General features: G+C 39.2%; 1 protein-coding gene across 1 annotated transcript; it reads left to right on the top strand.

Annotated features, from left to right (window-relative positions):
- Positions 1–2,899: 2,899 nt before the first annotated feature.
- Positions 2,900–13,809, top strand: LOC125883740 (NXPE family member 3-like). The gene is made up of 7 exons (XM_049568252.1): positions 2,900–2,992; positions 3,937–4,044; positions 8,833–9,276; positions 10,184–10,479; positions 11,677–11,747; positions 12,974–13,177; positions 13,265–13,809. Exons 1-7 carry the CDS (start codon positions 2,900–2,902, stop codon positions 13,807–13,809), a joined length of 1,761 nt encoding a protein of 586 aa, XP_049424209.1.
- Positions 13,810–17,590: the final 3,781 nt, after the last annotated feature.

The following is a 17,590-nucleotide window of genomic DNA, read 5'->3' on the forward strand; positions in this document are numbered from 1 at the left end:
GTCGAGTAAAGAAGTAGAGCATTTGCCTCTGAGATGTAGTGGAGCAGAAGTATAAAATCACATGAAATGGAGACACTCAAGTAATGTACTAGTACCTCAAACATTATGCTTGTGGCATTTTTCTTCTTACTCTTGCTATTCAGTACGCAATTTATTTGAACTTATTTACATTAGTATGTTATTTAAAGTGTGTCGAAGCACATTTAATGTTATAATTGATGTTTTTCCTTTGATTATGTGCATGTGTTACTTGTATATGTATGGTAGGCTATATATATATATATATATATATATATATATATGTATGTTTTACCACTCCCGGCTCCCTCGTCTTGAATTCAATGGGCTGACTAGTTTATTCAGTCCACATTCAGCATTTGCTACTTGCAGTGCCAAAAGGAGATGCTTTTTACAGACTCCAAAGCTATATTTTCTAGGAGCTGATATACTGTCCCTAACATCATTTATATAATAAAGTCTGAAAATTAAAAAAAAAAAAGTGTCCACAGAAAATTTACTGAATCATTGATCATCCCTCTAACATTTAATAATAATGATGATTAAGATTTCACCGTCATGATGGTTTGCAGAAACGTGATGAATTAGTGTGTTAGCAGAGGCTAAATGTACAGTAATTCTGGCATGCGTACCCAGTGCCGGACCACAATTAATTGCAGAGGAATATACACACTGCAGGGCATCAGTTTGAGACAGTATAGCTGCAGCCATATAGAGTGGTGCAGGAATGAGTCCTAATACCTGAAAACGAGTTTTATCACTCCCGGCTCCCTCGTCTTGAATTCAGTGGGCTGATTGTCTGAAACAGACAAACTAGTATATCCAGTCCACATTCAGCATTTGCTACTTGCAGTGCCAAAGGGAGATGCTTTTTACAGACAGAGATAAGTTGTATTTTCTAGGAGCTGATATACTGTCCCTAACATCATTTATATAATTAAGTCTGAAATTTCAGAGGAATATACACACTGTGGGGCATTAGTTTGAGACAATATAGCTGCAGCCATATAAAGTGGTGCAGGAATGAGTCCAAATACCTGAAAATGAGTTTTAGCACTCCCGGCTTGGCTTTCTGAATGGGTTTTTGTGTAGATGCCTGAAATAACGTCTGTAGTTAACACAAAATAAATAATATAGAGTAGTAAAGTAAACACCCCACTTGTGAATTTTGAAGCTTTTACGTGTATCTAACAAGTGGTTAAATAAGACAGAACTCCATCATGCCAAACATGGCTTTACAGCTGTGTTGTTGTGGGGACGTTAAGTCATTCAACCGTAGCATAGTTCCTTTATAGCATATTAGCTTTTTGCCTCTGGCCACTACATTTACTCTTCAAAAATCACAAAAGTGGAGTTAATTTGTGAAGATTATCTTGCTGAGAAAAATTTGTAAGTATGATAAACTTGTGTTTGCCACACAGCTTATTTTATGCAATTATCCAGAATTCAATGGGAAAAGTCCCATTGTCCTTTTGAGGAGGGAACCAGGGTGAAGCCAACCTCTGGGTCTGCCTACAAAAAAACACGTCATTCATTCTGTGGGAAAGCCTGTACGACATGCCCTTAAGACAGGGGTATCAAACTCATTTTAGTTCAGGGGCCACTTTGATCTCAAGTGGACATGACCCCTGAAACCACTGCATTATAACCTATAAATATCAACCCCTTCAAATTTTTATTTCACTCTGAAAATGTTCACCCATTTACCAAACGAAGAAGAAAGAAAAAAATTGTGCAAATTCAACAGTATGTCTTAGATTTTTCATATTCAGTCAGTCTGCCAATTACTTTCATCACATGACTTTTTTCCATACTTTTCCACTTTTCCAGCTACTGAAGAAGCACGTTAAGTCATCCCCTGCCTTACAATCGGAAGTTTTGTCAGTGCCTCAGCAGCAGGGTTCCTGTAATATTGTTTTAAGATATTAGTCTGATACAGATTCTTTTGTACTGAAGCTGCTGGTTGACAATATTTTGCACACTGTTCAATATCTTTAAATATGACCATAGAAAGCATTCAGTGTTATTCATGAGAGCTGTGTTCTGGTCAGAGTGGAATAGCTTCTAAGGCAGTGTTTTACATGAAGTATCTGCTCACTGTTTAAAATGCTCCTGAAACCTCTCAGCCTTCACATGTGCATCAACATTAGGTGTGCAAAGTCATCTAGAGGGCCAGATTGGACCCTCTGGAGGGCTGGTTCTGGCCCCCAGGCCATATGTTTGATACCCCTGCACCCACCATAAGTACAAGACAAACCCGCCAATGCAACCGCTTGGAACCAACGCTGCATTTGAGTAAATAAATGTGAGGCCAAACGCAGCAATAATGCACTTCATTCATTTACTTTATTCATTATACATGAAGACTTGATTCACATTATGAGTAGCAAGATGTACCTATTTCAAGTAGCTACCCTAACCTTAACGGCCTCTTTTTAAACGCAACACTTCATAGTTACCTAAAAGCTAACTCAGCATTTTCTACAAGTTTTTCACTTTCATTCCAAGAGGTGAAGGGGGCTGATCCTGGACTGACATAGGTCATGTAGCTGGTGGGTGGGTGACGTAGCTGTTCCAGACACAGCTATACCTACTCGATCAGTAGTACTGTTACTACGAGTAGTACTGTCCACTGTTACGAGGAAGAAAAACTTTATTGACACCCGGCTGTGACGATACAAAATAAAAGCTAATTTCCACAAGTGAGAGCACATCTGTCATATCTGTCAGCTTAGCGGTCAAGATGCTGCAAACTGACAGGTAATATAGTGGAGCGAGCAGCTGCAATTTCCATATGCAAAGATGTTAAAGGTTGTTTCTACATCCCTCTGGCTACTTGTAGAAGCAGATTTGAAGCTTGTGCATGCACGCCTAGTTCCATATGGTTGAGATTTATAAAACAGAATTAGGTTTAGGAACAGCGGCTCACGGAGAGCTGGAGTTCAAAGACCCTAACAAGGCAGTGCGCCTTACAGTAATTGTACTTTATTTTATGCTGTATGTATATTGTTAAATTTCTGCTCAACCACTTTATTTCTGTTTGCAAAAAATCATTTAGATTTCTGTATGAACTTAATGGAGACACCATTATAACTGTATTTATAAATGGGCATTTAAAAGGTACACACTTATGGTATATCATATGGTAAATATAAGATTTTTTTGATGCTCATATTGTATGGAAATATAGTTAGAAACGGTATATTATGAATCATTATCCACTAATAAAAAAAAGTCTCACATTTCATGTTTATTTTTTACATAATGGTAAAGATTGTATTCTGGTGCATACCAGTAGATATTGAGATATGTCACCTAATGTTGGCCTGTGCTACAGAGAAGTCATGGGATCAGTGACATCGTGAGACTTTGTCCTCTGGGCGCCATACCACGTTTCATGACCGTCCATCCACTATTTGTTGTGACATCTCAGTCTGAACCAAAGTGGCAGACCCACACTGCTAGTGCCGTTAAAAAAGTAAAGGGATCTGTATGTGGAGAACCAGATACCATTAGAAATTCAGTTTTGATGATAACATCACTTGCAGTAATTTGAACAATAGTAAAAAAAAAAAAAAAAAAAAAATAGCAGAACAACACAAGCATCTCTGATCTGTGTAATGCGAGTGAAAACAGATATTTGTTCGGGTAACTTTGCAGAGTGTGGTTACAGATTGCCAAAAGAGTGTCCAAATGTATTAAAATATTTACATTATATGGTAAAGAGCACATGATGGGGTCACCACAGTGTGAATAATCATGTTTAATGGTTAAAAGGAATTTCCTGGGTGAGTGGATGTAGCTTTGTCATAATAATAATATTCTTTGGCATTCTTTGATGTCAGGGACCCCTTTGTTTTCTTTGTTTTTAGTTTTTGATCCAGGACCTGAGGAAGTGGTCACAGTGCTACACTGAAGACTAACATGACGCTCGTAGCTTGTGCAAGACGGGAGTACAGCGCCATTTTCCTCTTTCTGGCAGTGGCTGTCGTAGTCTTTGTGCTACATAACATGGAGATCCTGCAGGTGAGAACTTGGTTTTGGTGGGATCGCTTGAAGGGTAGACCTTATTTGAAATGATTTATGTTAGTCACATTTAAGGATATGGTTTTAAATGTATGTTTCAATGTGGCCCAGCAACAGCAATGTTATTCACTGCAAATATGCATCAGTGAAGTTTGTGAAAATGCTTAGAGTCCTTGATGTTTTGTACCTCTGGTGTGTTTCAATTCAATGTGTATGCATCAAAATTCAATGTGTCTTTCAGCCATAAAAAAAAATCCTCTATCGTCGTGTCACTCCCCACTCAAATACTGATGCTTGGTCAGTGACCTTTGGTGTCTGACACCAACACACTGACTCTTTAGCAGTGGTATGAGACGCACTCAGCAGCCAGATTTTTTTAATGCTCCGAGTAACTGCGATAGTATAAAGAGCAAGAATGTCTGCATATAATAGGTGCTCTCGACTTTTATACCTGGGAGACTGCTCTTCTTATTCCCATGTGAAACCAAAAGTCCAATGAGTTATTAAAGAACGACTTGTGCTAGCAGTATAGCATACTACGCTAATGATATATGTCACGTGACATAACATTACGTTCGTAAGAACCATATCCATTTTAAGCCAAACATAGGGTTTTTTTCTAAATCCAACGACAAGCTTTTGTTGCCTGAACCTAGCCATGTTGCTTAAATCGAAGGAAGCAAACCTAAAACAGAAGGTTTTTTTGTCGACGTTCTGAGTTTATTATAGTTATATTATGGTAAATTTTAAAAAGACAATGCATGTAACCAGCGTAAATCGACAGGCTGTCCCTGAGTGTCCAAAACTGATACCAGAGGGGTATGGAGTGTCATAGTTTGACGTGAAGGGCCACTGACCAAACCTCAGTACTTCACGAGATGGGAGTAAGAATGTGTCAAATCATCAGACGTGAAACAAGCGAACATGAGCTATCCTAAAGCATGTATTTTAGTCCAAACAAGACCTGGTAATGCACACCAAAAAATCTTGGAATTTGAATTTAATATTAAAGGGTAACTTCTTTTTTTTCAACCTGGAACCTATTCTCCCGTGTTTTTGTGTATAAGTGACACTGTCTGTGATACTGTATATCAGCATGAGCCACTATCGCCCCAGTTAGGCACCAATACCACCCTGGGCAGCGATGTGATTCTTTTTGTTTTTCTAAAGGGACTTTTTAACTTTTTGACTGAAAGTTGTGCACTTGCCAGTATCCAGACCAGCAGGGGCGATTCTAGGATCAGAGGTTTAAGGGTGCTGAGCACCCAGAGAGCTGCCTGGCCAGGCAAGATAAATTTTATTGTTTTGTACATTTTAACTCAATTTCATTCCCACATTTGTGAAAGTAAAGCACAACACTTTTTGGGAAAGTCTGTGACTAAACCATCAAATCTGATAAAGGTTATTTAAATGCTGAGCCACAGCAAAAGAGGAATAGATGTCAATGAAACATATCGTAACCCTAATTTCTGGGGGAGGATATCTCATTTTGATACAGCAGCTCCTCAACATACACATAAACAGTATGTATATTTCTGGAGTAAACCAGCCCCCTATAGTGAGTACCAAAAATACCAAAAATGGACCTTTGACTTATTTTTTGTTCTTTTATTTGAAATGCAATGCACAACATGTAACATTAACACATTAACAGTAATTGACTTTTTCAATGTTTGTCTTTTTCCTTCTTGTCTGTATTATATAATATAAATACATAAATAAAAATACACTTCAAAAAAGAAAAGTGCTTGAAATCTACAAAATAATAATAATAAATACACACAATAGGAGTCATAATGTTAATGGGCATCCAGTCAGTTAGCTAGTCAGTAGCACCTTGGCTTTAATATTAACACATGCGCATGACACAACAGCTAGTTTCTCTCATTCCAATTCAAACAGAGGACAGTGGTACTGACCATCTATAACGTTTCCTAGCTAGAAAAAACGTCAGCTAACTCCTACCTAACAACATAAACAGTGACAAGGCAATTGAATCGAACGCTACTGGACTTGACAAAACCAAGTCCAGTTGCGTTCGATTCAGTTGCCTTGAGATAACTATGACCTGGATGAATGAGAATATCCACAGGCATAAACAGTGACCTACGATTAAATGCAGCAAAAATGAGGACTGGTAATGATAATAATGTGTTGGTATTGAGTGGTAGAAGTTAAGAAATGTGCCACATATCCTGGTTTAAGCCAGGTACTTACACCACTACTGCATATCACCCACTCTGGAAGGCAGCGCATTGCTCTGTGCAGATAGAGCGCTCAGAGGCTGAGTCGGGGAAAGGTGGGAGGGATGGGGTGGATCAAACCATTTTTGCAAGGGGGTTGTGCTGCTGTATTTTTGTTGTTAAAATATTACGTTGCAACCAAGTACTATATGGTTTTGACACTTTTCTAGCTTGTTAAAAAGGGACATACAGTAAAAAAAAAAATCTCTCAAATTTTAGGGGTGCTTCAGCACCCTCAAAAATGGGCTAGAAACGCCTATGCGGACCAGTTAAAGGCAAATGCTGGTGAGCAGTGAAAACTTTCAACATTAGTCCCGAAACTTCATTTCAGACGTTGAACCTCTGTAATATGTCTGTCCATCCTGTGGTGCGCTGTGGCCAAGAGATGGTAAAAGAAGACAGCAACTGAGAGACACCATAGACATATGTGTTGTGATATTTATGCCAGTGGGATTTGGTGTAATTTACTGTGTTGATTGCAGCCGTTCACTGCACATAGGCTACAATTGCCATTACGAAATTAAAAACACATTAAAGCTAAGGTGGAGGACAACTACAGAGAGAGATATACGTAAGGCTATCGAGCTACAATTATGATTAAATACAAGATAAGTTGACTGGTTAGCTTACTATGATTTTTATGGTGTTTATGATAGTGCCCCTGCGCAAGTTTGGAGGATGACATATGACTTGCAGATTCTACTACAGTCATACGCCGTCTTCCTTTTTCAGCAACAACCTTCTTTTTTTTTTTTTTTTTTTAACTGTGAGCATAAACTTAAGTAATTTGTCAAAAAAAAAAAAATGGTGAACAGTGTTGTTAATCAAGATTGTCAGGACATGACTCAGAAAAATATGAAATGTAAAAATGTCAAAATACACTGGAGGTGTTTATTTCACTTTAGCTAAGTTAAAACGGATACTTTACTAGCTAATTGTTACCTCGAACAGTTGTGGCTCACTAGATGGCTTCATGCTAGTAATAGACCCACTCTCCCTAATTTGTAATCACTATTTATTTGCACATATTTTTTAGTCAAAATCACTGTGATAGAAAGAGGGACAACAAGGCAGCTTTGAGGGATTATGACAGGGAGCAAGCAGCAGCACCACTGACAGTCAAGGGGCTTCGCAGACACAGACGAGGAGAAATATTAAGTGGCTGAAGAAAAGCTGAGTGACATGTAAATTAATTCCCACAGCTATATCAGGATTACTGTTTTTAAGTTCTACTCTAAATCTAAAATTTCTTTGCACACATATATATTTATATATATTTCTTAATCTGTATTATTGCAATAGAAAGAGGCACAAGGCAGCTCTGAGGGATCACAACAAGGAGCAGGCAGCAACACTACTGACAATCAAGAGGCTTCACAGGTGAGGAGAGATATTGATTGGCGAAAGAAATATTTATAGGATAAGAATGACTTTGAAATTAATTTCCACAGCTATATCAAAACTGCTCTTTTGATTACCTCTCTATATTTAAAATTTCTTTGCACATATTTTTTCCTTTTACTCTGTGTTACTGCAATAGAAACAGGGACAAGCTGTACATCAGGCATTTCAGGCATCACGACAGGGAGCAGGCAGCAGCAGCAGCAGCAGCAGCAGCACTAGTCTCGACTCTCACTTTAAGATTGGAGAAAAAAACGCCCCGGCTGCTTGTATTTCTTTCAACCATTCACAATCGTTCTGGGTGGTGCCACAGCAACGGTGCGCTTGCAGAAATATTGCTGGGGGAAACAGGTTTTGGTGTAACACGCCCACAAAAATATGGCCTACAGGACGCGCACCATGGCAGAAAAATGGCTACATCCCCGCAAGATCAAACACCACAGAAGTTAGTAAAGTACTGCTACACAACCGGAGGTGGTAGGGTGGGACTTCAGCGGGTGGCTCGTTCCGCCCAATGAGAGGCTGATCTATGCAGCGAACTTCCGCCCACTCAGACTACAGCAGCACTGACAACCATTAGGCTTCACAGGTGGGGAGAGGTATTAGAATAGAGTAGAAGTATTTGGTTTGGTTCCTTAGCTGCTAAGTAGAAGCATGAATGAATGAGAGAGAATATTTCAATAAATCGTTAAAAAAAAATAGTCCTCCTCCTGACAATCCGTCGCCCTCACTTCTATAAAGATGGCCATGCCCCTGCCCCCATTCACTGTTTAACCACGTTAACAGTTAAACAGGAAGTCCGCAGTGGCTGCAGCACTGTACAAATTCCAAAACTGTTTGTCTGCAGTAATTACTTAGGCTCAAAAACACTGGAAAAGAGGTTGCAAAAAATACTCGAGTTACCATTTTATGTTCTTGTCTTGTGCATTTTTTCTGTGGGTCAATGTCAATGTCAAATGGGACAGACAGAAATTCCTGCATCAGAAACATTAACTGTTCTTATCAACTCCCCAAAATCATTTTGTGCTTTGGCATGGGAAAAATATTCTTCCATTTTGGATCTTTTGGTTTATTTAGTTATTTTGCTTTCAGTGCATTTGTTTGATGCATCTTTGTCACAATGTTTCTCTTGACCCTCTGCCAGTTTCAGAATAAAGCGAACTCCACCATCATCTACCCGAGTGTTCCCACTGCCCCGGACATTAATCACGGCCTCTGCAAATTCCAGCCACTGCCCCCTGAGGATGCTCGGGAGGAACGCCACCTAATAGACTTAATTGCTTGGCCTGAAACTCCACTTTTGCCAAATCCTTTTCGCCTGGAGGAGACCAGTGATCCAGCTCACAGCACCTTCACCATTCTCCCAAGAAGGGGAGGAGGACAGTGGCGTGTAGGGGATCAGCTGGAGGTTGTGATCAAAATTTCTGACTTTAAGGGCCGCCCAAAGAAGTCCGGTGGGGACTTCTTACTCGCCCGCCTGAACAACCCGAATCTTGCTGCAGGTGTGGCTGGGCAAGTCGTGGATCACCTCAATGGCAGCTATTCTGCTGTGTTGTCTTTACTCTGGGAAGGAAGAGCACAGGTTGAGGTAATGCTAAAAACTGTCATGATACATGTGATTACTGTAGGTGTTTTTTATGTACCTTCTAGCTGATTGTTCACTAAGCCCCACCCCTAGTCACTGTTGCTACGCCTGTTGCTTTCACTTCTTGCACAGCATACATGCAGTAGTGAGTGCTGTAGGGATGACGTTTTTCTGTAGGCCAACAGAGACATTAACATTGCCCTGGTTCCCTCTACAAAAAGCCAATGGGATTTTTCCATTGGATTTTGGATTTTTGTTTAAAAAAGCACTGTGGCAAACAAAAGTTCATGATACTTACACATTTGTTCAGCAAGATAATCTCCACAAATGAACACCATTTTATGATTTTTGAAGCATAGGTGCAATGCCAGAAATAAAAAGCTAATGCTCGATAAATGAACTACACCAGCGTGTTGCACAGTTGCACCACTACTACGACAAGGGTGTAAAGATGTTTTTGGCGTGATGACACTCTGTGGTTTCATTTAGCAACTTGTTAGCAACTCCTTGGCGTTGGAGGTCAGGCTAGGTTGCTACTGGAGGTAGTGAGCTGTTAGCTGTTAATGCTACAATTTGCAGATTAAATTAGAGCAGACAAACAGAACTGCTTCTCTTAATAAACTGATTAGTTGCACTTTCCCACTTGTGTTTTTGATTTTGAAAGGCTACAAACACTTGAAATGCAGAGTATAGGCCTAACCACAGCCACATGCACACCTCTTCAATAAGAGGGAAAATCCAAAGTTTGACAGATCTGCTGTGCCTGTCGTCTGATGATCAATCTGGTTTACGAAGACAGAAATCAATATAAATGTGTCAAACTATGGAGCTTTAAGTATTCACTTTGTCTTTATTAATATAACTGAACATGATTGGACTTGATGAAAACTGTAGTTCTCTATCCAATCAGGTGATGCTGGTTCACTCTAGTGAGGCTATCACAGTGCTGACCAGGCTGAACGTCGAACAGCCTGACAGGATGCGCTTCCAAAGCACTTTCCGCGCAGGTTCAGTCTCTGAAACTACCACCTGTAACGTCTGCCTACGTCAACCCCAGTATCCACTGTGCAACTTCACTGACCCCCGTACAGGTGAGCCTTGGTTCTGCTACAAGCCAAAGAGCCTAAACTGTGATACCAGGATGACTCACGGCACGGAAAGATTCGTACAAGACATCAAGGCAGGGGAGGAGACGCTTTTTCAAAGGTGAGGGGACAGAGGGACAGGACTGTCCTTTACTGTACTTTTCTAATATACATCAAGTGTTACCTATGTATTTCCTTGTTAGGATGTTTCAGAAGTTTGTAAAGACAGACTGTTAAGACTGTACAGGTGTTTAAAGTTTGAAAGATAATACAAATCAAACTTATCAGTTCAGATCATACTAGTGGATGGTTTTTGCTGTGATTCATTCATGTTTTATTGTATTTCATAGCTACATTTTATTTGGGGTGTGGTCTTTTCAGGAACTTTAAGATGCACATTTATTATTCTTTGCAACCTTATAAAGTTGATAGGGCTAAAATGTTAGCAAACAGTGGCCTGTTTATATCCAGTAGACATGATGCAACATAAGCATTCATTTGTAATTGTGTTAATCAGCAGATGTAAGACCAATATTCACTCTTCTTTTAGCTCTTGTTTGGTCTTCACCACACTGGAGGGAAATATCTGTCTTAGTTGCTAAATGCTTCACTGAGTTCACCAGCTAGTTGCCAACTTTGTCAAAACAATGAGCTGAAAGATGCAATAACGTAACTTCAGAGTTCAGGTGAACTCTGAAGTTACACAATGTATCCCCATACAACAGTCCATGTGATATCTAATGAGTTAGCACCCCAAGAATGACATTACGTACTGTAAAGTTACATATTTAACATATGACATCAAGTTACTGAGGTCAGGTTTAGGCAAGTTAAGGTACCCACCTCAACCTGCCTCCTGCCATGGACTGCTTCCTTCTTTACTACCATCAGCGCACTGGTCATATGATCATAGCTGTACCAAATCATGGGTTATACACAAATTACTGGCTCATGATTACGTCATAAATATGAATTTCGGTACATTATTTTTCATAGATACACGTATAAATAGTGCATGAGAACAGCCAGTGTCAGGTGATAATGTGGGTAATGTGGGTTAACCTTGCCCATTACACATAGTCATTGGATCCATTGTTTATATGAGAATATTAATTAGTGCAGCTTAAATTCACAAAATGGAGACTTAGCAACTAAGTTTAGCGTAATGTTGAATAAACCTTCAAACCTTTCTCATTTTAGTGCTTGATCTCTCTAGTTTTTTAATGAAATGATTTCAGCTTTTTGTCCCTTCTTGTACTTATGTTGATGATGTTATGTTGTGCATATGAGATATTTTACTGTGTGTGTTCTTCTTCAGTGATATCAACATGAAAGTCAACATTAAGGCTACAGGACCTTCCACTATTGACGTGTTTCCCAAAGAGGAGGGTAAAGCTTTTTTTTCTACTGCCATTATTGTCTATAATAATAATAATTCAAAACTGAATGTGCTGCAAACAAAAATAAAAGTAAAGCAGGCAGGAAAAAAACAACATTTGCAAACAACTTACCACTTTCCTCAGGGTAACATTCCTCTGAAAAGAAATGTATCCAGCCCACTTTGAGAAGAGCGATGGGAGCATGGAGCAAAGTTCATAAACTTAGCACTGGCTGTTAGCAGTGTATCTGTCACAGCCCATGTTCATAAAATCTCTTTATACAATCTCTTTATACAATCCCTGTCATACCTTAAATAAGGAGAAGCTGCAGCTGGCAGCTTCTCCTTATTTAAGGGATGACAGCTGGTCACTTGATTTGAGCTAAAAATGCTCACACTTTGTTTCTCAGAAAAAAGTGCCACTTTTTTGCTTTTGAAAATTAGCTTTTCTAATAATTTTAGCAGACAGCAGGTACACAAGCCACATTGAGCAGTTGAAACAGGTGCTCTCATGCTGGTGTTGGCATCATCATTGTTTCTTCAAGTTTTAAAGACCAGTTTTCTAAAGTCACATCTGGTGAGGTATGATGAGGTTGATGTATATAAAGTCCCATAAGGTTTTGAAACTACACAAGTTTTATACCATTTAGGACCATAAATACTGGGTTTGGTCCAACAGTATGGGCAGTGTTTACTTATAGGTTTCCTATTGTCAACAAATCCAATTAAAAGACCAAAACCAACAATGAATTGATCCCACCAACAAGTTTTGCCTGTTTGAACAAAGCTTGATATGTCTTATTCCTCAGTGCCACAAAGCTTCATTGTCGTTCAAAACTAATGAGCTGCACTGTTGCACTGAAGAGCGTGTCCTTTTTATCAAAATTTAAATGGGCAGCATAGTTTATTTCTTTATAATTACATATGCACTGTCCTGCTAATTATTAATACACCAAATCTGTATTAATCCGCTGCTGAAAATATTCCCAAATTTACTATATACTCCTATTTAAGTAGTGTTTAATAAATAATAATAATAAAAAAAAGAAATGACTAAGCCTGTAATAAACAAAACTGTATCATGACACAAAAAGTTTTAGGTCCTCATAATAACAACTTGACTTGAGACTGACTGCAACAAACAGGAAGAGACCTTAGTTTTTGTCTTTTTGTGGGCTTTATGGACAATAACAGAAGTAGAAAATAAACTCACTCTATTCCTTTAACTTCCTCTCAGGTCAGCCACAGGTGAAGAGCGGCATTGAGACATCTGGACTCTTTGGCTATTACCACCAGGGTGTGTGGCGAGCACTAGATGGCACAGCAGTTCGCCAATTCGACACCCCTGCCACCATTCAGTGTCTGAGAAGCAAGGAGGTCCACATCTTTGGAGACTCTACCGTCAGGCAGTGGTTTGAATTCATCACGTCAGTGATACCAGGTGAGCTGATCCACAGAGATTCCTGGCAACGGTTTTGATTTTGTTCACACTGCAGTTCATTATCTTTTCTCTCTTTAAACATTTTAGATCTTAAGGAGATTGCCCTGTACAATCCTGGCAAAGCTGGACCTCACATGTCCGTAGACCATGTAAACAAAATCTTGGTGATGTCCCGCTTCCATGGGGTTCCTATCCGTATTAACTCTGTCTCATCCAACGAGGTGCGTTTCGCTGCCAGTGAAATAGATGGCTTAATCGGAGGCCCTAACACTGTCGTAGTTATTGGCATCTGGGCTCACTTTGGCACTTTCCCCATTGAGGTCTACATCCGGCGGATGCAGAGTGTCCGCAGGGCAGTGGTGCGGCTACTGAACAGGGCTCCAGCCACGAAGGTCATCATCCGGACTGGGAACCCTAAAGCTCTGACACTTTTTTATGCGCTAACCAACAGTGACTGGTACACGCTGCAGATTGACAAAGTGCTCAGAACCATGTTCAAAGGAATGAATGTGCATTGGGTCTATGCCTGGGAGATGGTCATGGCCCACCAACTGCCGCACAACCTCCACCCACTACGTCCCATTATTAAGGACATGATTGATGTTCTCTTGTCGTATGTGTGCCCTAAATAGTGCGGCTAAATGTGAATTTGTTGGGGGGAGTCAGATTCAAGCACAAGCTGAGTTTTCATACATCTGTGTTCTTACCAAGCTACATGTTTCCTTCAGCAGTCCATGCCAGCCCATTCTCATTCCGCACTTGTCAAATATTGCCGCTTTGTCAGTGATTTTGACGCCAGGCACCGATGCAAAAAAGTACTCTTTGCAGTGGTGTGATATAACGTCGGTTCGAAACGCTGCCAGCAACAATAAGATATAAGGAGCTGGAAAGTCCCAATAGGGTGGGGGCAGGGGAGGTGGCTGGGTTCAACCAACCCTGGACTTTCACACGGGAGTCCACTCTTTGCTTCCCATGTGAATGGTGAGACAAACCATGATGTTTTTTTCTAAACTTAACCATGTGCTTTTGTTACACAAGGAAATAAACATCAAAACAAGGTGCTTTACAGACGTATGTGTATTTTGAAAAAGACCTTATGCGTCTAACGAGCAGAAACTGTACATTTCATGTGAAAACAGAAGTCTGTTAACAAGCATAAAGTGACACACCATCCCATAACGTCAACAACTGGCGCATCATATTCAGACATGAAAGGCAACTGACAAAGCGACGATATTTGATGAGTTGGTTTCAGAATGCGTTGGCCATGCATGGACTTAACTAACCACAGTTTTATCTAGTTTTTTAATTCGTGAATGTTGGGTGAGCACAAAAGAAACAGAAACGGGTGAAAAGCAACTCCAAGCAACGTTGGGTTTGTATATTACAAATAACCATTGCTGGATGATCACACTTAAGACATACAACCTCATGCCCCATGTCTTGGGATTGTCAAGCAGTCTTTCGTGAGATGCAGGAAATCACTAACCAAAGGAGATTCAGGAAACCTCAAATTTTACATGTTTTTTTTTTTTTTTTTTTTTTACATTTTATACATTGAAATAATTGAAATATAAAATATTAATTAGTGAGCTTAGAAGTTCTGGTAGGAAACTGTTGCCTTTGAACAGAGCCAGTCTTTATGCTAAACTAACTGGATGCTGGGTTCAGCCTTAGCCTACATTGTATTGACAGATATGCGAAGGTAACTCCAAAAACTTTAATAACAGGCTATGCCTCTGTGCAGGGGCTGGTTCAGGCTGCTTGGGGAGTAGCTGTTGTATGACGTATCCTTTGCAGCCCTCACTGTCTCCCAATCAACTATGCACCATCCAGTTGTTTAACAGAGCTTTCAGGTGATCCTCAGTAACTCATAAAGTCTGATAATGTGACATGACTATGTATTTATATGAGGATATTTATTGGCCATCTGTCACTGATACATTTTTTACTTAAACAACAACCATGGAAGGCTTTGTCAGGATGTAAATCAAGGATGCCAAATGAAGTCCACTGGTTTGCAGCTTGTACATGTTATTTACAGGATATTGAGAGTTATGTGAGAATTATATGTATATATTTACAGGTAGATATTACCCCAATTGTTGAACATTTGTCTCTGCTCATCTACATTCTCTGTTTGAAATGTGTTGTTAACTGTGGATGTGTGAGAAGTAGCACACTGTAATCTGTGATGCTTCTTCTAATTGTGGTTTACTGCCAAAGGTTCTGTTCTTTCTCACAGTAGGTTTAAACAAAAACATGTAAATATGTCTTAAAATTACTCCTGGGATGTTGTTTTTTATACCAGATACTGTTTTTATGCAGTGAGGGGGAGGTTCTTTCATTGTATAGTAGGTCAACAGATCATACAACTGCAAGTGGATTCACTTTTTAGGAATTTATAATAACAGCGTAAATATTAAATATTATCTACCTTTACCTGAACAACCATATATTTATGAAAATCTCTCTCACATGATATGAATGTGTTTTATGCCTTCAAAGAAGAGAAACAGAAGATTTTTAGAATTTAACAATAATATATTTACATGATGTCAGCTTTGGTTTGTCAGAGTATTGATACCACACTGTTAAAGTACAAATAATTTAAACAAGATGCTTTTGTTAACAGAATCATGAGTATTGTGTGAAATGTAAAATGGGTTGTGTTTTTGGTTGTGGGTTGATGGAAATTGGGGAAATGTCATTTCTTTTGTTACATCTTCCTTATAATCATAGGAAATGGGGAGTCTGTGGTTATACCAATAGCAGCCAATAAAATAACAGAAAAACATTGTTAGTGCTACACAGTGGGTACTTTAATTCAAAGAATCTATTATATCCACCCCGTGTTCATATGCCAACTCAGCTGCCATCATTTTAATAAGCATACTCCTCTACTTCTATTAAACGTTTACAGTTAATACAAATGCACTAGTAACAATAGCAGTGCGTAAATTGTTTGTTTCACATCAAAGTATTTCTCTAAAACATAAAATATTCCAGCACCAGGCACTGTTTATATGATCTGGTGCATGACGAGGTTTGCCATGATGATGCAGGGGCAGTATGTAATGTTACGAAGATACATTTATTGAGATTTACATGAGCCTTCTCTTTCCATTGTCAGCTACAGATGTCATCTGTCATATAGATTTGTGAAAAATCATGCAAAAGCTTTGATGCTATAGAGGTGAAGACTTTTGTCAGGGGTGGGGCCCGTAGGCCAATATTTGCCTATAACACTGCTCTTTAACATTCAATATTATGGACTAAAGAATCTAAGGATCGGAGAGGACAAAACATTTTTAATATTTACAAGGAGTTTAACACCAAAGTTTGGCTAATCTGTTTCATCAGCACTGCCCAGGTGTGGTTTGATTAGATATGATTGACAGTGGCCGGTCGAAACTGCCATTATTTGATTTAAACTTTGCACTGAAATTCGTGACAATAACTTTTTGTAACAAGGTCCTGACCACTTCAAACCAGTGAGGGAAGCACAAACAACCACAAGTATCCATATATCTTTTTGTAAGGAAGGAAAAATAACAAATGTGGGGTAGTTATAATTAGCTGTCAAACGTGCATGTACATGTAACAGTTACATAAATCAACTTGAGGGAACCGATACTGTGAAAAGAATCAGACCGCCCAATAGTTACTCTTGTTTGCTCTGATGTGGTCCACCAGTGGAAACAAACCTCTCTCTTTCACCCGTCTGGAAGCCTTTACACAGATTAGGTGATATAAATCTTTTATACCCAGGCAGATTCCCTCCCTTCAGTTCCTTTTCACTCAATGCATCAGGTCCATCCAAAGGCTCCAGCCCAAGTGCATCAGACTATTGCTTCTCCAGATCTTTGAAAAACAGATACAATTTATCTACTTCTAATGATCACTGGGGCAAAACAACAGAATTCAAAATCACCAAAACATCATATAAATCTAATAAAAATACAGCATTGCTCTTCATAGTCTCCAACGAGGCAACTCAGTCAAGCGTTATGTCTGAGTATATGTTCTGAGCTATCCATTGATGGCTGATGGCCTCCACCTAGTGGCTGACTCAGATTTATTGACTTATATTCACAACTGTGTCCTGTTTGTGTCACTGTCACTTGTATGGCGGGAAACAGCAGTATATAGTACATGTATATCTTAATCAGTTAAAAATGCCAACCAATCTTTTGTGGAAAGCCCTGTGATACACTGGTGAACTCATGCTGCCTTTTATACAAGCTTTAATGGATCAAGGGGAGACCAGGAGGAATTGTAACAGTTTTAGTTTTTGATTAAATTTCTCAAAAAAATAGAAAAACCTCTTGAACTGTTTGGATATAATTATGTGTAGGTAACTTGTATTTGTGACTTAATAGGTGAATACATTTATACTGCAATACAGAATTT

This window comes from Epinephelus fuscoguttatus, linkage group LG3 (assembly GCF_011397635.1).
Source record: "Epinephelus fuscoguttatus linkage group LG3, E.fuscoguttatus.final_Chr_v1".
Taxonomy (NCBI): domain Eukaryota; kingdom Metazoa; phylum Chordata; class Actinopteri; order Perciformes; family Serranidae; genus Epinephelus; species Epinephelus fuscoguttatus.

Bases quoted from the DNA above. Each gene is read 5' to 3' on its own strand.
- LOC125883740 (XM_049568252.1), top strand. From the start codon at position 2,900: ATGGTTGAGATTTATAAAACAGAATTAGGTTTAGGAACAGCGGCTCAC. The intron at 9,277-10,183 runs GTAATGCTAAAA...CTATCCAATCAG, and splicing joins AAGGAAGAGCACAGGTTGAG to GTGATGCTGGTTCACTCTAG. The intron at 13,178-13,264 runs GTGAGCTGATCC...TAAACATTTTAG, and splicing joins CATCACGTCAGTGATACCAG to ATCTTAAGGAGATTGCCCTG.